This window comes from Lethenteron reissneri, chromosome 3 (assembly GCF_015708825.2).
Source record: "Lethenteron reissneri isolate LAM-NWPU_2019-01 chromosome 3, ASM1570882v1, whole genome shotgun sequence".
In the NCBI taxonomy this organism is placed as follows: domain Eukaryota; kingdom Metazoa; phylum Chordata; class Hyperoartia; order Petromyzontiformes; family Petromyzontidae; genus Lethenteron; species Lethenteron reissneri.
In genome coordinates this window covers 14046280-14071862 of record NC_083781.1, presented here as the reverse complement: position 1 = coordinate 14071862, position 25583 = coordinate 14046280, and the positions used below count along the sequence as shown (strand labels likewise).

Below are 25583 nucleotides of genomic sequence, written 5' to 3'. Positions count from 1 at the left end.
AATTCATGGACATCCTGCTAATTTTACATTTCATGTTGCTGGCTGTGTCCACATGGTGTGCGTTTCACGTATTTATTGTATATTTCCGAGCTGTCTGCTATGAAGAAGGGCCATTTCCCACAATTTCTCCTATTCTATATATTTTATTTTCGGGAAATGTTATTTAACGAATGTGTTTATTTTTATTTTTTTATGCTTGCGCACCACTGCCAAAGCAGTATCACGTAAAACAAACCTCTGTTGTATGAGTTAGGTTGCTGTTATTTTATTATTATTTTTTGACAAATAGAAATAATACATTTACTATTATCAATAATGTCTGTGTGTCCCGTGCATGACATCACTCTACGTCGGCCAGCCCTCCCTCATTAATACTCATGAACAGGTGACGTCACTCCACATCGAACAGCCCCCCACATTAATAATTATGAAGAGGTGACGTCTTCAAAATGGACACCCTCCCAATAATATTAATTAGCAGGTGACGTCACTCCACATGGGGGGGCTAGGCGCCTCCTCAACTCACAACCCTCACTATAAGGGCAGAACCCTCACGTCACGTGGTCTCCGTCACGCTGTTGAGACATCGAAGTAAAAAGGACGTCGTGATGAACAAGGGATTATAACCTTAAAATGAAACAGGTCTGTGTCACCGCGCCCTTACAAACTGCACACGGATTGATGCAATGAATATCACGTCGCAGTCTGATTTTCGCTTGCAAGTCTCAGATTCACTGCAATACACCCGTCCTTGGACGGGCAAAAAAAGGCTAGTATTTATATAAACATGTATGATGCGCTCAGAAGTTTATTCTTCCTCGGTTTAGTGTCATGGTTCAGAACTCACTGTTTCCTACAACATATTCCAGAGATGCGTCAGTGATGAATGCCCTAGACCCAAAACCTGACCTTGCTTTGCTGTGAATTGTATGGAAAAAAAACCCAAACTAAAGTTTCTCACGTGGAATATTACGATTGAACTTTGTACACAAGCTGCAGTCTGCACAAAACTACCGCCACAACTTCCCAAGCCGTGCTCTGCCACATCTGAAGGGCCCAGTCCTCTGTAGGCGCCTTCACTCACCACATCTACACATATTTCTACATCAAGTGCCGAGGCAAAGAGGCTGCACTTTTTAAAAATATATGCATCAGGTTTGTTGCTTTACCGAACCTATATACATGAAGCAACACATATAGAGCAAGATTCAAATCTGTCTCCTCATGAATATAAATATATTTTAGTCGATCGGTCGAATGTCTTTGCGGACGAATAATATTACGCAGCAGAATCTGTATAAGCAAGCAATCTGGACCGGTTTTGACCTTCTGTGTCCTATCAGCATTCATTACTTATTTCAGTCAGAACAAACCGGAACACGTCCCAGGAATGATTTTAACCTGCCGCATCCATCTCACCGTAATTTGTCCTCGTTATACTTAGACACCGATAGAAATATAATGTACTAATAGGGGTTTTCCCCTTTTTTCTGGCAACAAAACTGACACCTTTTTGTTGCCAGAAAAAATGGGAAAAACCCTATTAGTATATGTTGGTACTGGCAAAGGAGGTCCCATGAGGAATATAATGGTACAATAATAATAATAAAGGATTATTCTGGCTAGGCATACCTTGTGCTGTAGTGGTAGTGCTCTACGCCGACAAACCCGACTCCAAGCCAGCTTAGCTTGGAGGAAAATAACTCATTGAGACATTGGGCCTTGACTACAGTCCCCCCCGTGCAATGACGCATCTGCCATAGGCAACGCGCACCTGACACAGGGCAACACAAGTCACGCCACGAGTCGGGGACATTCCCAAAAAAACTTTCAACGGTTATCCGAAATCCTCGTGTCGGGGACGAGGCGAGCGGGCCACCCTCCTGCCGTCCGGCTGGATGCGAGCGCTGGATGCGAGCTGGATGCGAGCGCTGGATGCGAGCTGGATGCGTGCTGGATGCGTGCTGGATGTGGGCTGGATGCGTGCTGGATGCCTGCTGGATGCGGGCTGGATGCGTGCTGGATGCGTGCTGGATGCGTGCTGGATGCGGGCTGGATGCGTGCTGGATGCGAGCTGGATGCGAGCGATGGATGCGAGCTGGATGCGAGCGCTGGATGCGAGCTGGATGCGTGCTGGATGCGTGCTGGATGCGGGCTGGATGCGTGCTGGATGCGTGCTGGATGCGTGCTGAATGCGTGCTGGATGCGTGCTGGATGCGTGCGCTGTCGCGTTCACGTCGCAGGCTGCGCTCTCGCAGAGACGCTGTGCCGGGGCTGTTGTGGGATTCTCGTGGACACCGCGGCAGACGCAAGCTTCCAAAGGGTCCTCCATGCCACACCGCCTATCAAGCATCCCTTGTGGGGGTTTTGTTTGTTATTCAATCAATGGAGTTCACTGCCTTTGCATTTCAAGGAAATCTCCAAGAGGAAGTTGTCATTGAATCTGAATCTTTATTTAGACAGCAGGAGGAATCCGATGAGCTGTGAAGCTCTTTTTCACAGACGTCCGGTAGGTCACTGACGTCCAGTAGGAGTGACTACAATAGGCATTGAATGACTACTATCTCTTCGAATGTCTTTGTTGCGAATATATTAAAATAGTGCCGTTGTTATTCTATAGCCGACTGCCCCTCCCCTCCCCCAATGTACGGTTTGAGCAGCTTCGTGTTGTTCGCAAGCAAGACATCGCCATTCGCAGGAAGCAGAGGGGGTGCAACGTGGAAGCCGCTCGGCACGATGTGGCCACAGGCCGCACAACAGCCGGTGTAAAGATGGGGCCCACTGGGGGAGCACGCAGGGCAGAGCTCGAGAGCGTCGCTCCACATCGTGAGTCTGCTGAGGGCCCAATGAGACGCTCGTCTCTGAGCGTGAACACGGGACGTTCAGGCTTCTCGCCTCACAGGCAGTGGCCACTGCAGCAGAGGGCAACAGCTGGTGAGAAAGCTGCCCCTAAATGTCAAACAAATTCTGATTCACCGTTTTTTGGAAGATTTTTCAACATTGGAGAAAGAGATGCGTGCAACTTTTGTCTTTCTAAAATTATCTTCCTAATTTGTTCGTTAATTTCCGAATTAAGTTTCTTAATTTACACAAATATATTTCCATGAAAAATGCTGACTTCATTGCTTCCGTAGATTTTTCAACTATTTGGACGCCAGTGGCGAGTTTGCGTAGAAATATATCGAGTGAATGTTTTCCCTGAATCCCCGCTGGTTCTGCATTGCAAAGCTAAGGGAACAGCTCACTTGAGATATGTTACGCAACCAACCGTGGGCCTTTGCCAGCTGAATGTGAATTTCCTCTAACGTGTTGCAGTCCTTCCTCTGTGCGCCACGTTCCCACTTCTCATATTCGATTACATTTCCATTACCATGCTCTTTTCTGCTGTCTGCTGTGAGAAAACGGAACAAGGGCTCGCCATTAGCCCGCAGACAGCACGATAACCTAGAGGTCGAAAGTTTCAGTTTCCTGCTGTTTTTTCAACTGAGAGCACATTATCTCAAGGAGAATGCACAATGTTATTGGCCAACCCTGCTGTGCACGGGACAAGCTATTCGAGACGAGGCTGCCAGAGGAACTGTTAACCAGTGCCACGAGGATGTTTGAGATCGAGAGGTCATCACGGACAGAGTTGCTGACGCCACCACACCTCGCCGTCGTTCCTCTCTCCTGCTAGATCCCAATGCTACAGTACAGTTGACACCTGCCCGCCAAGGTGTGATATCACCAACACCACCATCTGGCTTTTGGTCTTCCCTTTGGCTGACGACCGATGGGTGCCACTCCCACGCCCGTTTCTTTGACCCGACCTCCTCCATCCTGAACATGTGACCCACAAATCACATGACCCTCATCTTCCTGATTTAAATACAAGACACTTTCCGGCCACGTTTCATTTATAACTCCCACAACGTCGCTTACACTGTCCTGCAGCGAAATGCAGCGAAATGCTGAGCATCCGCCGTGCTACCTGTGTCCAAAGGCCAGAAGCTTCTCTTCTAATTGCTTCGGTAAAGTCCCGACTGCCAGGACCTTATCGGCGATTGCACTCCGGGAGCCAAGCAGCCACCGGACTGCAGCAGCCGCGTGGCCCAAGAGCGCGGTGAATGAGCGCAGCAGTGAGTGGACGACCTGTGTTTTGTGATCTTGATTTAAGCGTTCGTGACTGCAGGAATCCATACTCTTTGGTTCTTTCGGTAAAGTCACGTACGTGACTTACGTGACTTTACCGAAAGAGCCAAAGAGTATGTCTGTGCTTTGTGCTTCGCTCCTCCATGGGAGCTCTGGCTGAATGATGGCTCGCAAAATGGAGTAGGCAGTTCCCACAGCTTCAAATGAGCATCTCTCTAGCGTGCATCCTCGTACAACATGATTAATGGCCACTAACACACATCAACCATGATTGACTAACATGAACAGTCATATGAGAAACTAAACGACGTTTATTTGACCAGGTAACCCCTACTGAGCTATACAGAAATTGCAAGAAAATACAATCCACACAGCACACAGGCCAAGCCCTCAGTATAATCAAAATCGGCTTAACTTTGGAATCCGTTTTTTCCTTTTATTTCACAGCATTATCTTCCCAAAACGTATTTACCTCATCTCTCTCTCTGCCACACACACAATATCAGAAACAGATCGTTGCGTGGGCAAGGTTAAGTTGGTAAACATGTGCTTCAGAGAAGCCAAAGCATTGAATAGCCATCTGTCAGCCCTGGGACACTGAAAACGCTGGCACCAAAGCCGGGACTCTCCAGCAGAAAGCCACAACACAGATGGCGCAGGCAATCTATCGCAAAATTACTTTAAAAGGTAAACGAAGTGAAATCGAGAAATGTTCCCGGGTGGCACGCTGGCCCCGTGCAGTCGCTACCTTTTCCCACATGCGGCCGTTGTTGAGCACCATGACCGTCATGGAAGGCTTCTCCAGGTAGCCGTCGCTGTTGAAGGATAGGTCCCGGCCTTTCCACGTGATGTTGTGGAGGTATCTGCAACGACACGGCACGGCACTGTTAATGGCATTCTTTTTGTTTGGCGCTACGCATAGACGAGTGGGGTGTGGCCCGTGGCCTGTGATGATTAGCGCCGCACTGCGCTCGCAATTCTGGAGGTTACCACTTCGATTCGATCTCCAGGCGTGGCAGTTTTAAACTCCGGTGCAAGTTTCTTAAATCGCTCCGGGTAAATCATCCCGTCCTCTGCCTGGCAAGCGGAGTGCTGTATCCCTGGGTTGCCGCCGTTTGTCGACCGGCAGGTCACGTGTGGTGGGGGACGTTTCGGCACTCCCACCTCTTCCAAGACGTCTCATGAATTAAAGACACGGCCACAGTCGTCTGACTGTGGCCGTGCAGCCCAAACCGTGGGCCATAGAGTGAACCTATTGTAGTCTGCGATTCTTCGATGGAGGATGAGTCAGCAGCAAAACTGCACAAACTCTGTCCTGAGACTCTCTCGTGGCCAGCAGACAGCGACATTGGCAGCAATGCATGAACGCATTGCTGCCAATTAATTGATTGATTTTACATAGCAGCCTTATACGTTAGCCCTGCAATGTGGGAATCTCACGCGCAGCGTCGTGTCTGCGTGATCCATCACCCCCCACCACCAGCACCAGCAGCACCACCAGCAGCAGCAGCAGCAGCAGCACCACCAGCAGCAGCAGCAGCACCACCAGCAGCACCACCAGCAGCAGCAGCAGCAGCACCAGCAGCAGCAGCACCAGCAGCAGCACCAGCAGCAGCAGCACCAGCAGCAGCACAGCAGCAGCAGCACCAGCAGCAGCAGCACCAGCAGCAGCACCAGCAGCAGCAGCAGCAGCAGCACCAGCAGCAGCACCAGCAGCAGCACCAGCAGCAGCAGCACCAGCAGCAGCAGCAGCACCAGCAGCAGCAGCAGCACCAGCAGCAGCAGCAGCAGCACCAGCAGCAGCAGCAGCACCAGCAGCAGCACCAGCAGCAGCAGCACCAGCACCAGCAGCAGCAGCAGCAGCACCAGCAGCAGCAGCAGCACCAGCAGCAGCAGCACCACCAGCACCACCAGCAGCAGCAGCAGAGCGCCGGATTGCGACAGAACTCGTGGCAAGAGACGAACGCGGCGGCCACTTTGAGTTGCGCCGCTCTGCAGACGCGGCGTCAGCGCTCCGAGCGGGGCTCACAAGGTGGCTTCAAGAGAACACCACGCAATCACTTTGAGAGGTTTGGCATTGTTTTTTCCTCTATATATATAATTATATATATGTTGCTCCTGCTGCTGCTGCTGCCTCAGCATTAAGAGTGACATCACTAAGGATGTCCCCAGCAAGAACAAGACGGCCCGCGAGCTTTGAAAGGCAGCATTTGTAGTGTCAGCAACCCTTTGTGAGCGGTGGATGGCCATGAAACGTGTTGCCAATGGCGGGGGGACATGCGACGGTATTGATTTCGCTCATCTCAATGTTAATGGTCGCGTAAAGTGCCCCTGCAATTTCTTAGAGCCGGAAATACAAAAATGCCTGCCAGGTGCTTTTTCTGCGCTGCGGTTGCGTGCATCTGCACATTCAGTCCTGACCAGCGGCGTCGGTGATATTGGAATGCGCTAAACGGTGATTGCGATGTACATCTATCCTCAGTGACAGATGAGCTTTAATAACTGTTCATCATTGTCTTCGGCCTTTGAGAGATTGCTCTGCTGATGTCGCAGCTTGATCGAGAGTTCTCATTTCGCTACTGTTATTCCTGCCTTCATAACATTCTAAATAATGAAATAAATTCAAACGTTTGCTTAAAATCTGCAATTGCCGTTTTAAAGGCTGCCAAATGGAAACAATTCTACGCTCAAAATAAGGACGTGCCCCATATCAAACGCAGAGCGTTCTTCCAATTGACCCGATAGACTTTCTGTGCATTTAGTGTATCAAGGTATTGTGTTGAACTCTCTCACCAAGAGACGCCCTCTTACAAAGGTCAGAACCTCCCTGCTCAACTGCACATTGGGGCCAGGTTCATCTGCATTGGTGTCGCTGACCCAGTGCTGGACATTTCACGTTCCCATGGCCGGGATCCAGTTTCTCTTCTAGACCATCACAATTAACGTCCCAAATTGTCCGACTCATTTCACTGAACCAGGAGGGATGTGTGGGCCGAGTCATTCCACTATCATAATCTTAGCGCGCAGCCCTCTGATGGATGTTCAGTCTCTCTGCCACGTGGCCAGATGGCGGGCGACAGGGAGATTGTACGGTGCAGGCCAACCCAGCAACAAGAGACGGCTCAACATTCGTACCGTAAACATACAAGAGCCGTAGTAGTCTGCGTTCGGCAGTGCCGCTCGAAACGCTAGCAAGCAGCATTCGTCTGCAAACGCATCTGCAGTGTTTGGCAATGCCATTGTTTAGCCGCTTAGTGCCGCCGAGCTCCGGCCAATTGGATACGACCCTCAATGGCGATTGTGTTCCTCATTTTACACTGACGTAGTCATCATTATCATCATTATTATTATCATAATTGTTTTTACCCTTCTATCTGGCAACAAAACTGACACCTTTTTACAAGGAGTCATGTTTGCATAGACCGCAATACCTGCAGTCATAATACAAACAAAAGACATAACTCTGATAATGTGCACTGTCCTTGAAATTGATTGGTCCACACCCGAGACAGCTTTCCTTAGAGCCTAGTCTCACATGAGTTGGACCAGATAACCAATTATCATATTTTTACTGGCAAATGAGGTTCCCATAGTGTAGATCATTATTATCATTACGTATACCTCGCCTCCAATGCAGTACGTCTCACAGTGCCAGAGCAAAGGGGTGTTTGAGATGGCTTCATGGTCTTAAAAATGATACCCTACTTCGACCCAACTGATGTATTAGGTGAAACTGACGGATCGTCAGTTCCAAGTGATAGAAGCACCGGTAAGACGACCCGGCGACATCTCAAGGCACTCCTGAATAACTCTCCTGGAGGAATGTCGTCGCTTCACCACACACTTCAAACCCACTGACGCCCTGCTCCAACGAGCACTGCAGAAGCACACATAGCCATTGGCAGTTCTGGTCAGTGGTCAAAAAATTCGACTTTTCCAGGAGCGGGTATCCAGTCTGTCCGTTGGACAATAGCACGACTTATTTAGCACAATATGGCGGTGATTCTGTCAAACCGGGAGGTGTGATGGGTTGGGTCAACCCCCAACCAGGAATTAAACTTACAACTTCATGATTTTGAGTTGAGAACTCTGCCAAGAGGACCATCCGCTAAGATGCAGTAGCTACAATAACAACTTACAAGCAGCTGTCAATCTGGATCAATGCCTCCCATGCTATGCCAGTCACAGGGGTTGTTTGACCATACTTCACCAGACTGATGCAATGATAAGACACTTTGTTGAGATATCATTTGTGGCCAGGTCACTTCTGAAAGATAATGTAATTCCTCAGTGGGCTTTGCCTGGTAGGATGGGGATGGTTTATTTTAATTTGTATGCGTTTGCGTGATTTGGTTACCTTCATTGTACTTTGTACTCCTATCGTGTTGTTGTGCTGTTTGTTGTTGTAACATTCTTACCCCGTGTCCCTACTGGACATCTGTGAAAAAGAGCTTCATAGCTCATCGGATTCATCCAATATCAATACATATTCTAATTCTATGTGATTACCAGGACCTACTCATACATCACTTGCCGTGAATGTTCGTCATAGCCAGGGATCGAACTCGGGACCGCCAGGTCCACCGCTCAGCCGGCTACCCACGGTGCCACCGCTTCACCCGGTGTCGGTCATCTCGTCGAAAAGACTCGGTTGTTTTTTTGTGGAAATTAACAAATATACAAATGCGTTCTCTCGTCAATGAACGACTAAACGCGGAGGTGGTTCGGGCCTGGCATTCCGAACCATGAAACGCACTGAACTGACGTCCGCACGCCGTGACTGGTGCCAGGCGAGAAACGCTCCTCAAACAAAACAAAACACAAAACCTCAACACATTCTCCTGCCACATGAATGTGATCCGTCTCTGTCGGTACACCGGCACAACCAGCACAGGAACTGTAATTACCTCACCACTGTCCTGACTGCGTTTCACTGATCAAACGCAGTCATTTTAAATGTCATTATGTGACGTGCAATTTTACTGCAGTGACCGGTCAGTTATGTCAAACGGGACCCACAGATAATTCACATTTCACAATGTGTGATGCATGGCTTCGACTTGACATTAACACGCTTTACCGCTAACTGTAATAACAAGAGATAATGGTCGAATAAAACGCCTTTTCATCATCATCGGCAGCAGCTTAATAATCACCATGTCCTCGTAGAACATTCTTCAATCATCAGCGGCAACATTAAAAGAAGCAGCAGCAGCATTATTACCGCAATCAGCAGCATCAACATCATCAGCAGCACTAGCAGTGGAATCTTCATCATAACCAGAAGCAGCAGCAGCAGAATTACCACCATCTTCATCATCTGCATGCTCACACTCATCGCCTCCAAGCAGCAGCACAAGCAACACGCCGAAGACAGCGTTCATACATGACACTTTGACCCATGCGACTCTCTTCAGCTCCATTTTCATCCGTAGCGATATATTAATGACAGGATGATTATAATGATAACCCAGTAACAGAACCATTAAGAAGTCCATTACCTCGCCGCTCTCTAAATCTGGTACCAGAAAAGCGTTTGGCAGCGGCGTCAGGCAGCGGAAGTCAGGAGAGCGAGCTGGGAGGGTAGAGGAACAGACGAACACACCCTGTGTATGTGTGAACCCCCTGTGTGTGTGTGAACCCCCTGTGTGTGTGTGTGAACCCCTTGTGTGTGTGTGTGAACCCCCTGTGTGTGTGTGAACCCCCTGTGTGTGTGTGAACCCCCTGTGTGTGTGTGTGAACCCCCTGTGTGTGTGTGTGAACCCCCTGTGTGTGTGTGTGAACCCCCTGTGTGTGTGTGAACCCCCTGTGTGTGTGTGTGTGAACCCCTGTGTGTGTGTGAACCCCCTGTGTGTGTGTGAACCCCCTGTGTATGTGTGTGAACCCCCTGTGTGTGTGTGAACCCCCTGTGTGTGTGTGAACCCCCTGTGTGTGTGTGTGAACCCCTTGTGTGTGTGTGTGTGAACCCCCTGTGTGTGTGTGAACCCCCTGTGTGTGTGTGTGTGAACCCCCTGTGTGTGTGAGAACCCCCTGTATGTGTGTGTGAACCCCCTGTGTGTATGTGTGAACCCCTTGTGTGTGTGTGTGAACCCCCGGTGTGTGTGTATGTGAACCCCCTGTGTGTGTGTGTGAACCCCCTGTGTGTGTGTGAACCCCCTGTGTGTGTGTGAACCCCCTGTGTGTGTGTGTGAACCTCCTCTGTGTGTGTGTGAGAACCCCCTGTGTGTGTGAACCCCCTGTGTGTGTGTGTGAACCCCCGTGTGTGTGTGTGAACCCCCTGTGTGTGTGTGTGAACCCCCTGTGTGTGTGTGTGAACCCCCTGTGTGTGTGTGTGAACCCCCTGTGTGTGTGTGTGAACCCCCTGTGTGTGTGTGACCCCCCTGTGTGTGTGTGTGAACCCCCTGTGTGTGTGTGTGAACCCCCTGTGTGTGTGTGTGAACCCCCTGTGTGTGTGTGTGAACCCCCTGTGTGTGTGTGAACCCCCTGTGTGTGTGTGTGAACCCCCTGTGTGTGTGTGAACCCCCTGTGTGTGTGTGAACCCCCTGTGTGTGTGTGAACCCCCTGTGTGTGTGTGAACCCCCTGTGTGTGTGTGTGAACCCCCTGTGTGTGTGTGTGAACCCCCTGTGTGTGTGTGAACCCCCTGTGTGTGTGTGTGAACCCCCTGTGTGTGTGTGAACCCCCTGTGTGTGTGTGTGAACCCCCTGTGTGTGTGTGAACCCCCTGTGTGTGTGTGAACCCCCTGTGTGTGTGTGTGGACCCCCTGTGTGTGTGTGAACCCCCTGTGTGTGTGTGAACCCCCTGTGTGTGTGTGTGCACCCCCTGTGTGTGTGTGTGAACCCCCTGTGTGTGTGTGAACCCCCTGTGTGTGTGTGTGAACCCCCTGTGTGTGTGTGTGAACCCCCTGTGTGTGTGTGTGAACCCCCTGTGTGTGTGTGTGAACCCCCTGTGTGTGTGTGAACCCCCTGTGTGTGTGTGTGAACCCCCTGTGTGTGTGTGTGTGAACCCCCTGTGTGTGTGTGTGAACCCCCTGTGTGTGTGTGTGAACCCCCTGTGTGTGTGTGAACCCCCTGTGTGTGTGTGTGAACCCCCTGTGTGTGTGTGTGAACCCCCTGTGTGTGTGTGTGAACCCCCTGTGTGTGTGTGAACCCCCTGTGTGTGTGTGAACCCCCTGTGTGTGTGTGTGAACCCCCTGTGTGTGTGTGAACCCCCTGTGTGTGTGTGTGAACCCCCTGTGTGTGAACCCCCTAAACCGCAGCTATGAAATCCCGAGTGCATTTTCACTCGCGCAGATTTCCACTAAATCGGCGGCGACCTTAATATCCGTCAGTCGGTCGAATGCCGACAGAAGCCGACGCGGTGTTTAATGGGCACTCAGTTGCGCGGCGTAACGAGGCATTATGCAGAGCTGGCCAGGGGTTTTGACCCCAGCGCCTCATCTCATATTGGATTACATCGCCACAAGTTTGACCGATTTTCACGACCTTGTGCAATAAATGTGTCCCGCGGTTCAAATCTTCCCGTGACCACCCTGATCCGAGTCCACCGCCAGGGGCCCTACCGACGCGTCTGGCATCGCGAACACAAATACCAGAAGCCCTAGCCGACATCGCGTGGCCTAACAAAGCCCCGAGTCCACAAGTCACTGATCATAGCCAAATCGGGTTACAATTATAGGCCTCCCCAAAAAGAACAACGGTCACATTATTTATCGCGCACGTATTTATCGGGTTTGACGCGGCAACACTTTAAGATGCGTTTGCTGTGGGGGGGGGGGTCTTTCTTTATTTCCTCTCGCTCTTGCCCGCGCCACCAATCAATGTGCCGCAAACTCGACGCGTGCACGGACATCGGGGGGGGGGGGGGCGAGGGAGCGCGCTGGCGCTCCTGGCGGCGCCGCGCCAAGAGCCCGCCTCGTATGCGAGTCAATCAGCCGCAGCGGGATCTTTATTCACACGGCAGCAGGAATCCGATGAGCTATGAAGCTCTTTTTCTCACAGATTGTCCAGAAAGGGGCACCGGTGTCAGGACGTTACAACAACAAACGACACAACAACACAATAGGTGTGCAAAGTATAGGGAAAAAATGCAATTGAAACTAAACAATGTTTTTTTTATCTCACCAGTGAGCAAGTAGCTTATTGTTCCCAAGGGACTCAACGAAATGGCTCATCATGTGCAAATATGGAGCAGCAAAATAATGTAAATGATCTGGATGCATGTGTAGAGGTGATACGCGCTGGGATTAGAGATCGTATGCCAGCGCGTAATGATTGGCTGTGTAGGTGGTGACGCGCGCTGACGGTGGAGGATCAGGGGTCAGCGCGGGGTCGTGGGTTACGGGGTACTGATTGGCTGTGGGCCGGTGACGTGCTGAGAGGGAGTGATCGGGTGGCAGCGCGGTGTGATTGGTGAAGGAGTGTTAACACGCGCTGGGGAAAACGGATCGTAGAGAGAGTGCGTCGTGATTGGTTCATTAAGGAGCGATGCTCACGTTGAAGTACGCATCAGCTCCGCCTCTCGTGAGCAGGGGCTATAAAAGGGGATGCACACAGGCGTGAGGGCAGTGTGTAACCAGCGAAGAATGAAGACGGGGATGAAGACCTAGGGCCCTGCGGTACCTAGTCCCGCTGTCCTAACGGGACCGGGACTCTGTGTAACCCAGAGGCGAGTGTAGTGTGTGTAGCCATAGACATAGGGTCTACACGAGTCGAGTGTATTGTGTAGCCAGGGACATAGGGTCTACACGAGTCGAGTGTATTGTGTAGCCAGGGACATAGGGTCTACACGAGTCGAGTGTATTGTGTAGCCAGGGACATAGGGTCTACACGAGTCGAGTGTATTGTGTAGCCAGAGGCGTAGGGTCTACACGAGTGAAGGGTATCGTGTGTAGCCAGAGGCCTAGAGTTTACACGAGAGTAGTGGAGTGTGAAGTCGGAAGAAAGGAGACTACACGTTGTATTTTGATACGTAAAGATTTAATAAAAGTGTGTTCCCGTCAAGAAGTTCCTGCCGTCAATTCCCATACTTCAACTGGCGTCAGAAGTGAAACGGTCTTCCAAGCATGGATACAAGGAGGAACCGTCGGACCCACGGGATTGACCACGGGGACAACCTCGACGACGCGGGCCAGCTGGCATCGGGGGGTGAGGAAGAGGAGTTGCCCATGGGGCAGGATCCGCCGACGGCGCCGGACGAGAGACGGGGGACTGACGCCGTGCTTCGCGAAGCGCACTCCCGTCTGGCGGAGCTGCTGCTCGCCGCCGCGTCCATCCTGGCGGAGATCAGCTCGTCGGGAGGAGCGGGAACGGCGGCCGACGTTCTGCAGGGTCGCCCTGCAGATTCCCGCCAAAACGATTTGGCGATGGCCGCCATTTCATCTGCACCGACTTTTGACAAGAACGGCCATCACCACGTGGCAGCGGTTCTCCATGCGCGCCCGCTGACGTCACCAACGCGCGCGGCGGACCGCCATCACACACCCGCCGAGGGGGCCGCCATCTTACACACCGACGGGGCGGCAGAGAGGAAGCACGAGGAGGAGGACGACTTCATCTTTCAGCAGCGCCTTCCCACGTTGTCAGCCTTCAAGGCGGAAGGCGGGGATTGGAGCCAATTTCAGCGCAGATTTTTGGCGCATCAGGAGATGTCCGCCTGGTCCGACGCTACGGCACTGCGGGCACTGCCTGCCATGCTGGATGACAACGCGCTCGCGGCCTTCACGTCCGCACGCAGGTCGGACCGCTCCACGCTCAAGGATGCGCTGGCTCTCATGGCCAAGGTCTATGGTCCTCCCTCGGTGTGCCGCCATCATTTTTATGCAAGACGGAAGGCGGACACGGAGACCGTGCTCGCCTACCGCACGGCGTTGCTTGCTCTCGCCGACGCCGCGTTCCCTCGTATGGACGAGGAGGGCCAAGATGCCATGGTTTTGGAGCAGCTGCTCAAGTTGGCGCAGGACCTGGGGGTCCCCATCAACACGGCCGATGAGACCGATATTTCATCCTTACGGGTCGCCACAAGCATACAAGCGCACGAGGTCCTTCAACGTAAACAGGGAGTCGTCTGCAACGCTGCCGTGGCCTCAACTCCGGGCCCAGTTGTCACCGTGCCCCAAGTCGTTAGCCCACGAGAGGAGGCGTTCATCGCGGGACGACCGGGGGACTGGAGATCGGGGGGTCGTTCGCCTCTGCGAGCGGCCCGCAAGCTGGAGCAACCGAGATCTCCGACGACTGTCATCACCTGCTATAACTGCGGCCTCCGGGGCCACGTGGCCTCCGGTTGCCGCGCCCCACGTCAGCGCGCCATGGGACCGCGGCTGGACGACGACCAAGGCCCCAAGTCGTCCCTGCAAACCCCGGCGAGTCGCGGCACCTCACATGCTCGGCCCGCATACTCGACACATATGGGTCGTCGCGTTGCGGCGGGGGAGAGCCGAGTAGAGTTCGGGGATTCGGTTCGGAGAGGGGGATTCGGCCGGGACCGGGGAGACATTAAATGGTCGGAGTTGGGGCACAGAATAGTGGCTGCCAGAGCGGGTTCATCCGTCGTTACGGGATCTATTGATGGGGTCGAGGTCAGGGTGTTAGTGGACACGGGGGCATCGGCGACTATTATATCGGATCTCATTTACAACATTCTCCCTGTACAATGTCGTCCGCTGCTTCCAGTGGATGTGCCATTTTACGCCGCTAATGGGGGATCGTTGGGCATTATCGGTCAGATTAGGGCGTCTATTTGCATTGGGGATATCAAATTGTCGGGACCCGTTTTCGTTTCGTCCTCCCTGGCGGTTCCTTGTCTATTGGGCACAGATTTTTTGGCAAAAATGCCCATCAAAATTCTCATTGATCAGCGTTGCATTGAACTACCATCGGGTCGCCGTATTTCATTTTTGACGAACCCTACTGAAATTCGGACGGCGTGCGCTACGATACAAGCGTTAGCAACACAGACCGTGCACGTGCCCCCGGGTTCACAAATGTTAATTCCCCTCCGGTTGCGGAAACCATGGGTGAGGGAGACCTCGGATCAAGGCACGCTTTTGGGTCCTTCTAATAGGGCTGTTGGAGGTCTCGATTTGTCGGTGGCTCACACTTTGGTTGGGGCTGACAGGGATCCGGTTGTCAGGGGTTTAAACGCTGGGTCGCGGCCGGCCGTCATTCAGCAGGGCACCGTGCTAGCTCACGCGGCACGCGTCCCTGCGGAAGAGCGGCTGGTTGCGCAGGCTGATCCGAGCCCCACGCAAAACGTTAATCCGAAGGAGGACCTCGAATGGGTCGATTCGCTGTGCGCGCGACACACAAATGCCGATGCTCTGTCGCGATTGTTGCCTTGTCACAAATGTGCGTGCTTATCGGGATCGGCGCGCTGTAAACCGCCGGTTACGGAAGGTAGGGAGGCGTTGGTTGCGGCCGCGAGCACACCAATTGGGGATGGTCCCGCTACCCCTGGGGGTCAGGACTCGCTGCTCTCACTGTCATTGATTGAGTGGGGCCGTCTCCAAATGGCGGACAGCTCCCTGCTGGCATTGCGCCGCAAGACGGGGGGTTCCGAAGGTAACCACGACCGAACTGGCTCCTACGAGCTTAAGCAAGGCCTATTGATGAGATGGGACAGTTTGTCCCGGCGGCATGCGATTGTGGTGCCTGCTGCTGTGAGGGGGAAGGTTGTCTTGGCCGCACACGAACGCCTCTTGCATTTGGGAGTTAACAAAACGCTTGCCCTGCTTCAGCGTGACTATTATTGGCCGTGAATGGGGGGTGACGTGGTGAATATTCTGAAGGGTTGTGTTGAGTGCGCCAGACGGAAACCACCGCCTGTGGCAGCTAATCCACCGCTGCAATCCATCCAGGTCTCGCGCACTAACGAGCTCGTTGCACTCGATATTCTGGGGCCTTTTCCGGTCACGCCTAGGGGTAATAAGTACCTGTTGGTGGGGGTCGAATATTTTACCCGGTGGCCTATGGCGTGGCCACTCGCCAACCAGTCGGCGGCGGCTGTGACGGACGCCTTTGTCCAGGGCTACGTCCTGGACAAGGGGGCTCCCGAACGCTTGCTGACTGACCAAGGGAAAAATTTTTCGAGTAAATTACTGCAAGAGGTGTGCGACCTGTTGGGTACCAAGAAGGTGCGTACCTCCCCGTACCACCCGCAGACGGACGGGATGGTGGAGAGGCTTAACAGGACATTGACTTCTATGTTGTGCCAGCAGGTGTGTGAGGCACATGTTGATTGGGACCTGCAGGTCCCTGGGGTCCTCGCCGCGTATAGAATGGCCCCCCATGCAGCTATGGGATTTTCCCCGTTTTATCTGATGTACGGTCGGGAAGCCGACCCGCCCATGGAAACGCAGCTGGGTCTGTCCGCACCACGAGCAAATTCGAAATTGGCAGAGCATATTAAATTTAATATTCATAAGCTGACAGAGGCAAGGGAGGCCGCACGGCTTAATTCACGGGCTCGCCAAATTGCAAACGAGCGGTTGCGGGCACGGAAGGTGTCCGTGCACAATTGGGAACCAGGTGACAGGGCCTGGCTGCATTGCCCGCAGGCACCTTTGGCTACGTCGCCTAAATTGTTGAAGCCGTGGCGGGGACCCGTGGAGGTCGTGCGGGTTGCACGCCCCCAGTGCGTGCAGATAAAATGGGGAAAACGCCGTTGGTACGTCCACCCCTCCCGACTGAAACCGTTCTCGCCTCCGTATGGCCTCCCCTTGTGTCATGAGGGCCGAGCATGTGACGTGACCAGCGACCCTGAGGGGGAATTGTCTTTGCCTGCTCCTCACATGTCTCCGCCTGATCCGCTCCCAGGTGTCTCGGAACTGACAGCTGCCGACCACCGGCGGCCGGATCTTGAGCGGCCGGAGCCACCGGACGGTCGCCAACGTCCCGTCCCATACGACGGACCGGCCAGACGGACTCGCGCTAGGTCGCGCTACTTTGTGTGACCTGCCACGTGAGGAGTCGAGGCAGCCGGAGCGCCTCGGCACTGCGTTTAGTCACAGAGACACTTGGCGCGTTCGTTTTCCGGTGTTCGCTTTTATTGTGTTCGTTTTCCGGTGTTCGCTTTTATTGTGTTGTTCGTCGGGCTGTATATTGCTTCATATTTAAGTGTTGTGTTGTGTTGTTGTTGTTGCGTTACGGGGCACACTGACAGGTGGAGTTTCTTTGTTACTGCATTGACGTTAGGTTGTGTTGTTGGTTAACAGCCGGGCCGGCTGCAAGCTATGTGGGAGGGGGTGATGTAGAGGTGATACGCGCTGGGATTAGAGATCGTATGCCAGCGCGTAATGATTGGCTGTGTAGGTGGTGACGCGCGCTGACGGTGGAGGATCAGGGGTCAGCGCGGGGTCGTGGGTTACGGGGTACTGATTGGCTGTGGGCCGGTGACGTGCTGAGAGGGAGTGATCGGGTGGCAGCGCGGTGTGATTGGTGAAGGAGTGTTAACACGCGCTGGGGAAAACGGATCGTAGAGAGAGTGCGTCGTGATTGGTTCATTAAGGAGCGATGCTCACGTTGAAGTACGCATCAGCTCCGCCTCTCGTGAGCAGGGGCTATAAAAGGGGATGCACACAGGCGTGAGGGCAGTGTGTAACCAGCGAAGAATGAAGACGGGGATGAAGACCTAGGGCCCTGCGGTACCTAGTCCCGCTGTCCTAACGGGACCGGGACTCTGTGTAACCCAGAGGCGAGTGTAGTGTGTGTAGCCATAGACATAGGGTCTACACGAGTCGAGTGTATTGTGTAGCCAGGGACATAGGGTCTACACGAGTCGAGTGTATTGTGTAGCCAGGGACATAGGGTCTACACGAGTCGAGTGTATTGTGTAGCCAGGGACATAGGGTCTACACGAGTCGAGTGTATTGTGTAGCCAGAGGCGTAGGGTCTACACGAGTGAAGGGTATTGTGTAGCCAGAGGCCTAGAGTTTACACGAGAGTAGTGGAGTGTGAAGTCGGAAGAAAGGAGACTACACGTTGTATTTTGATACGTAAAGATTTAATAAAAGTGTGTTCCCGTCAAGAAGTTCCTGCCGTCAATTCCCATACTTCACATGTTTCGTTATGTGTGTGCAGCAGCACATCCCACATGCCGCCCTGCTGTTGGCGGGCGGGCCTCGTGCGTGTGTGTGCGTGTGTGTGTGCGTGTGTGTGTGCGTGTGTGCGTGCGTGTGTGCGTGTGTGCGTGCGTGTGTGCGTGCGTGTGTGCGTGTGTGTGTGCGTGTGTGTGTGCTGTGTGTGTGCGTGTGTGTGTGCGTGTGCGTGTGTGCGTGTGTGCGTGTGTGTGTGTGTGTGCGTGTGTGTGTGCGTGTGTGTGTGTGTGTGTGCGTGTGTGTGTGCGTGTGTGTGTGCGTGTGTGCGTGTGTGTGTATCTGTGCGTGTGTGTTTGTGTGCGTGCGTGTGTGTGTGCGTGTGTGTGTGCGTGTGTGTGTGCGTGTGTGTGTGCGTGTGTATCTGTGCGTGTGTGTTTGTGTGCGTGCGTGTGTGTGTGCGTGTGTGTGTGCGTGTGTGCGTGTGTGTGTGCGTGTGTGCGTGTGTGTGTGCGTGTGTGTGCGTGTGTGCGTGTGTGTGTGCGTGTGTGCGTGTGTGTGTGCGTGTGTGCGTGTGTGTGTGCGTGTGTGTGTGCGTGTGTGCGTGTGTGTGTGTGCGTGTGTGTGTGCGTGTGTGTGTGCGTGTGTGCGTGTGTGTGTATCTGTGCGTGTGTGTGTGTGCGTGTGTGTGTGCGTGTGTGTGTGCGTGTGTGCGTGTGTGTGTATCTGTGCGTGTGTGTGTGTGCGTGTGTGTGTATCTGTGCGTGTGTGTGTGCGTGTGTGTGTGTGCGTGTGTGCGTCTGTGTGTGTATCTGTGCGTGTGTGTTTGTGTGCGTGCGTGTGTGTGTGCGTGTGTGTGTGCGTGTGTGCGTGTGTGTGTGCGTGTGTGTGTGCGTGTGTGCGTGTGTGTGTACGTGTGTGTGTGCGTGTGTGTGTGCGTGTGTGCGTGTGTGTGTGCGTGTGTGTGTGCGTGTGTGCGCATGTGTGTGTGCGTGTGTGTGCGTGTGCGCGTGTGTGCGTGTGTGTGTGTGCGTGTGCGCGTGTGTGCGTGTGTGTGTGCGTGTGTGTGTGATATAATGGGAGGCTGATCGATGCCCGGGTGCGGTCAAGTGATGGCTCCCTATTGCTCAACCACGTTATGTATGCCGATGATCTGGTAATCGCTGCTAACTCAGAGGAGGAGTTGGAGACGCTGCTGCTAAACCTGGAGCTTGCCACTAAGAGGTGGAGCCTTACCATCAGCCCCACCAAAACTAAGCACCTGCCAGGGTATTTTGTACCATCGGACACTCCACACCCACAACTCTCAATTGGTGATGGCGCATTTGTGGAGAGAGTGGAGCGTTTCCCATATCTGGGCAGTGTGCTTATGACGGCTCCGATTTAACAGCAGAGGACTCACTCTGAATCAGTCGAGCGGCATTATCTTTTCATCGGTTGCGTAACACTGTGTGGAAGCTACCTGGTCTGTCGCTCCGCACGAAGCTTCAGGTCTTCTCGGCCACAGTCATTCCCTCACTTCTCTACGCTTGCAAAACGTGGACTCCCTTAATGAAACATCTTCGCTGGTTAGAAACATTTAGGCTGGCCTGCCTACGATCCATCCTGGGTTTAACAAGGCTGGATTGTGTGAGGAGCTCACAAATCCTTGAAAGATCTGGACAAAGTCCCATCGGTGAGCTCCTCCGGCAGGCGAGGCTGCGTTGGCAGGGCCATGTGGCCCGCATGCCAAGTCACCACATGCCTAAACAGCTTTTGTTCGGCCGGATCGAGGGGGCTAAACGAGCACGGCTTGGGCTAGAGAAGAGATGGAGTGATGTGGTACAGGAGGACAGGAGGACGTGGACATGAGTGGACTTGCCGATGACTGGTACCAGCGGTGTCAAGATCGGCCTCTGTGGAGGAAGCTCGTGAAGGACGCTACTGGGCAGTTGGAGGCAGTCGTCCTCCAACAACAACGGAGGGCGGAGGAGTGACGCTCACAACAACGAGCGGAGCGCCGGGCGGATAAAGCACAGAAAGTTGGCAGAGTCAGTCGACCCGTGGCACCTAGGTCTGCCCCGTGACCTCCTGCCAGCGGGCGTTCGACACTTTATGTGGCCTCAAGGTGCACATAGCCTGGCACAAGCGTCGTGGTGAGGTCACCGCCACTTAGTAGAGAATGGCCGTTGTTGTTGTTGTGTGCGTGTTTGTGTTGTCCGTGGCTTTCTTTCTCTGCGCTTACACTGTTCAAGCAGCCTGAGCTCGTCCGCGAAGAGGCCGCGGGATATGGGCCGCTTCGGCTCCATAAATGAATGCTGACTTTGAGCTGCGCGACACCTGCCAATTGCATCTTTGACACGCTTGGTGTGAGATTCTAACTCGGGCGCACGCTTCCACACGCAAGTGCACGCGGCGTGCGTGGCACTGCACGCGCTTCCTGCGTGGCGCTGCTGACGGAGGAGCCGTCTCAGTGTCCCGCAGTTGTTGTTGTTTGTCGCAATGGGTGGAAGGGCAATGGCTTGCAACCCCAACTCCCTCTCTCTCTTTTCACATCGTCCAAACACGCACTGGTGTACACTCTCTTGGCATTCGCTGCTTCAAACCTATTCATGAGGTCGCAAAACTATTGAGATCTCTGCACTAAATATTGTCCCCTGCTTTCCAGGTCCGGGGGTGTTGTGAGTAGAGAATACGCGTCTCTTCCTTGTGAAGTGTCTTCATTCACACTATGCTACAGTAATCATCTGCATTTCCTCTTTATCCTGAAGCCGTTATAAATCTCGAAACAAACTCACCTTGGTCTAACCGTCGGCTCACGCGTGCAACCTTCCCCCCCCCCCCGCCTTTTTGTGACGACTTCTCGAGACAACGTCACAAATGAGTCGCTCTGTGAATCCACATTGTGTTGCATTGTCATGCAATTGTGTTGCATTGTGTTGCACTGTCGTGCAGAGTCCCCACTCTGCAAGGTTAAATCGTGCCCCGTATGAAAAGGAAGCCTCGGCCAGCCCCCCTTCACTGCCGTGAAAGGAATGCGGAAAAAAACGGGTGGTTATTTAGGTCATCCCGCAGCGCATTTGTCACGTGCCGAAAACGCAAATAAGGTGGCGGGTCTGTTTTGTCGGAAAAAAAAATGTTCATGGTCACGACCGTCCTGCGAGAGACGGTAAGCCGGCGTGCGTCCGTATTTGCCGCCGGTTTTAGTTCGCCAAATTCCCGGGAAAGCGACCGGGCCGGCTCGGCTCGGGATTGAGTCGCGCACGGTGAGAGGCTCCGCGTCGCCGGCACCTGCTGAGAATGACGAAGCCTTTTTTTGGAAGTGATTTTTTTTGCTTGCTTTTCGAATACTTTGCACTCTCATCGTGTTTTTTGTATTTTTTGTTGTTGTCGTCACGTTCGGACTCGTGTGAACAAGCATCTGCCCATGTTGGCGTGATGTAAATAGGGCCCGAGCACTGCTGCTGCTGCTGGAGATTGTGCGGTGATCCTCTAAAGCCGCTCACAATGGTGCATCTACCATCGCACAATCAGCTGCGATTCAAATGTGATGTCGTTTCACAGCATTACCCATTGCAGGACAGCGCACGTGTTCTGAGTGGGATGGGAGTGTGAACCGTCGAGAATACGACTGACTCCCAGCAAATGCTTGGTTTCCCACAGAAGAACAATTTTACTTCAATACAAACATCATCATCAGTGGCCATGTTCTATCCACTGCTCAATGAAGGCTTCTCCACTGCTGTCACCATCCCTCATGGTCCCGTGATGCCACAACCCATGATGCCGAGCGTGTTCTCTCCTTTGGCTGCCATTCCATCCCCAGTCTCATCCATCAGGCATCATCCTTCTGAGCCATGATGTGTCCTGCCCAACACCGCCGACGCTTCTTGACCAAGTCTCTCACTTGCATCTGCTTGTGTTTGCTCGCTGTGTAATTACCCGCATGGCAAATCGCCACGCTTCATCGTGAGTGGTGGTACCGTGGTCAGAGCACACGACTCGACTACCAATCAGAAGCTCGCAAATTCAATCCCCAGTTGAGCTTTGGCGAAGACCATCATTCCTCCAGGATCCATAACAATTGTGGGAAAACAAGAGCATGGCAAACACTCCGACTCCACATGCACACGTCAGAAACCTTGTTGCTGTGCTGCACCCTTCCAACGGGAGTATCGCACACAATGGTTTCATCTCCACGTGATCTGTCAACAACGGCTTATGGCAGGCACATATACATACTCTATAAGCATACATCACTGGGTTACAGACTTGGCCATCATCCCTCTGGGAGTCAACAAAATATGTACCATCTTGCGGGGAAGTCAACAGTGAAGTCAAGAAAGCCCTTCTTGGACCCATTCGCTTAACCTTCAACAACGCGAGTTCAACACCGAATGAAGCTGGGAGAGCTGAACGGAGTTCAAAAGAACTCAAAGACAAACACCGCCACGTTGTGAAAGACCCTAAACCGCATCCGCTGCACAAATCATGGCAGATGCGGATACCTGATGCACAAATGTAAAACTGAGCGACTGTGGTCATCAGATTGTAAATGTTGTGGATTTGCTCTCCAACACACCGGTGTGCCGTACTAGTAACGAATTGGCACGATCTGTTTACGTGACAACCCTTACTAGTTGGCTGTATTGGGTGGTGGCGGGTTTAACAACACATTTATATATTTACGCGATCGCACCCAAAAAAAAACTACATTCCAAAACAGACTGTCCAATGTCTAACGACGCAATGATCGATCCGCAACTACGAAGGAGACACTGCAGCGACGCAGTCTCCCGACGCGGTTATCCGGCTCGACCCCCTGAACGTGAAATTGTCGTTGTTGCTCTGCATCGACATCATCAGCCAATAGGAAGAGGGAGACTGCCCCCCCCGCCCCGCCATATGAATGTGGAATTAGCACTGCTGACTTCGAGCTGTGAACAAGAGATGAGCACCAATGCCTCGATGCTCGTTGAGCCGAACATCACTTTCACTTTGACCTCATTGGGTTTGCACCACCAAGGCACGCACCTTGAAAGCCAAAGAAGGACCGATTTACCGCAGTGCTGAAACAACAAAGCGGCCCGTACTGCACATTCAGCAGACCGCTGAGTATGTGTATACCCGGCATTTAAAACAAGAGTCCCTGAAGAAAGCTTCGGAGATTCATCACAGCCATTAACAACATTCTGCTCGACTGCTAGACAAAAGCTCTTTCCTCTCTCCCTGGCTTTAAGCCACGAGTGGACAGAATAAGTTTAGAAAAATTAAGTAATATATTTCGCGCGCAAAAAAATATATGAATATAGCATCGTTTCATATGATGCTTGGGAATACTGCACCGCAATATTCCAGAGTGGATGGCAGCCATTTCATTATGACTGCTGGTTCGAAATCCCAGGAGTGACAGCTGCCCATTTTTCAAATCTTGAATGCGCACCAGTGGGATAATTCAGTGCATGTATAATAAACGGAGTATGTGCGCTTTGACAGCGGCCAGCGATTCGCACTGCGGGCTCGGGGCTGATGGGCACACGTGACCCAACAATTGCCGTCATGTGTGGGCAGCGGTCCTGTGGGCCCCATTGGGAAATGCGCTCTTGTGGCCGTCTGCAATGCTCTTCCTTCCCATATTACGAATCCGGTGGTGCTATGCACTTTTAATTTTGATTTTAAAAAACCTATTTCTTTAGAAGCGATGTTTGCGTTTAGTTTGTTGTTCATCCCTGGCACCTCTGATTGGCAGGGTTGGCTACGTACGGTGCAAAAGAAGTTCAACACACATACGTAGAATAATTGTTGGGCGTGCCCCACTTTCAATTCATGAACTCGTGGGGGGTATGGTGAGGACAGAGATGTGGACAAGTTGCAATAAGATGAGAGAAGAAAGAAAAAGATGAGACGGAGATGTCGTCAAATGAGAGATATGCGGAAAAGAGATGGATTTGGGATGAGTCGAGTGATGTAGCGAAACGAGAGAGCCATCGACAAGACCGGTGTGTGCTGAGATGAGAAGAGATATAGAGAACAGATAGAGATCAGAGAAAAAGAATTGGTTTACCCTTCCTGGCAATAAAACTGGTGTCAAGATGTTAAAACACCAAGCAGAAACCAGTTTGCAAGGCATCGTGTCTGATTCCTGGACATGACATGAATCTTTGGAAAAGATTTATGTTTGGTGCTGTAACATCTTAACACAGCTGTTTTATTCTTGACTTAAAGCTTTCGTGACTGCAGGAATTCATATTTTTTGGGTCTTTCGGTAAAGTCACGTAGATCGGTTCAAATAAAATAACAAAAAACTACGACGTTTCGATCGCAACACAAGAGGTCGACCGTAGTTTTTGTTATTTTCTTTGAACCTATCTAAGTGACTTTACCGAAAGACCCCAAGAATACTGTTTTATTGCAAGAAGGGGGTAATACCAATTATTATATTTTTGACCTGGCAATAAAGATCCCATGATAGAGATCAGAAAGATGAACTATGCATTTCTGTGAATTGTTTTTTGATTATATTTGAACTGATATTTGGCAAATCCCTCAGTGTTTATGAATCTGGGGCCTAAGCCTCTGCTTCGTTTGCTTAGGCCGAGCACCGCTCCCTGATCTTGGGGAAAGAGCCAAGTCAGTCCACGTCTCTGGTGTGGCAGATACATTTTAAAAATACATTCATGTTGATTTTTTTAGCAATCGACTCTCATAATTACCAGTTCTCGTCCTCAAGAACACTACGCTTCGAGCATTAAGGCGTTACAGCACCCACGTGATTACTAAGATATCTGTAGCAAGAGAATACATTGAACAATGCCGTTTGTATAATTAACTTCACCTGTACTTTCAAGCCGTCGAGAACTGAGCGATTTAAACCGTGCACCACCACCATCACCACCACCCTTGTTACGTTCCGAGATAATTTATCTTAAATTAATACTGTACTCGAGTTATGTCGCCCCCCCGCTTCAATAAGCGTCGTGACGATGGCGCATCTTCCATTAATGGCCCTGAGTCAGGAGTGGAAATTCCACTTTCCCATGGTGAGCGGCCAGCCTCTCCATTGGAAATCAGTGTTGACTTCCAACAAGGTTATATTTATTTCATCAGTGCAAGGGGAGACCAGCTTCAGATGCTGGGAAGATTGCAAACGACCGCGAGCGGGGAGGAGAATTTGATTGCCAAAGCCTGACTTGTACCACAATGACCCCTGTGGGTAAGGGACTGATGATGGCGATGATGATGATGAGAGGTGCGACGGGCTGAGTGAATCCTGAATGGGACTCGAACTCACAATCTTTCAATTGAGGGTCTACGTGTACACAACAATAATAATAGTGAGTATAATACTTCCCAGCCCTGTGTCAATACATTGCTGGGTAAAGGTCACGGGTTTGTTAGACAATACTTCACTACCCTGGTCAGTGAAGTGGTGGTTGAGATCTCACT

The 25583-nt window shown here is 52.1% G+C and overlaps 1 protein-coding gene across 3 annotated transcripts in view; it reads right to left on the bottom strand.

Annotated features, from left to right (window-relative positions):
- Nucleotides 1–25583, bottom strand: part of LOC133347229 (glutamate receptor ionotropic, NMDA 2C-like) — a 122460-nt gene that overhangs the window by 73351 nt on the left and 23526 nt on the right. For all 3 annotated transcript variants that reach the window (XM_061559331.1, XM_061559347.1, XM_061559339.1), the window contains exon 3: nucleotides 4880–4994. In XM_061559331.1, coding sequence (XP_061415315.1) covers nucleotides 4880–4994 — 115 coding nt within the window. The remainder of the gene's footprint in view (nucleotides 1–4879; nucleotides 4995–25583) is intronic.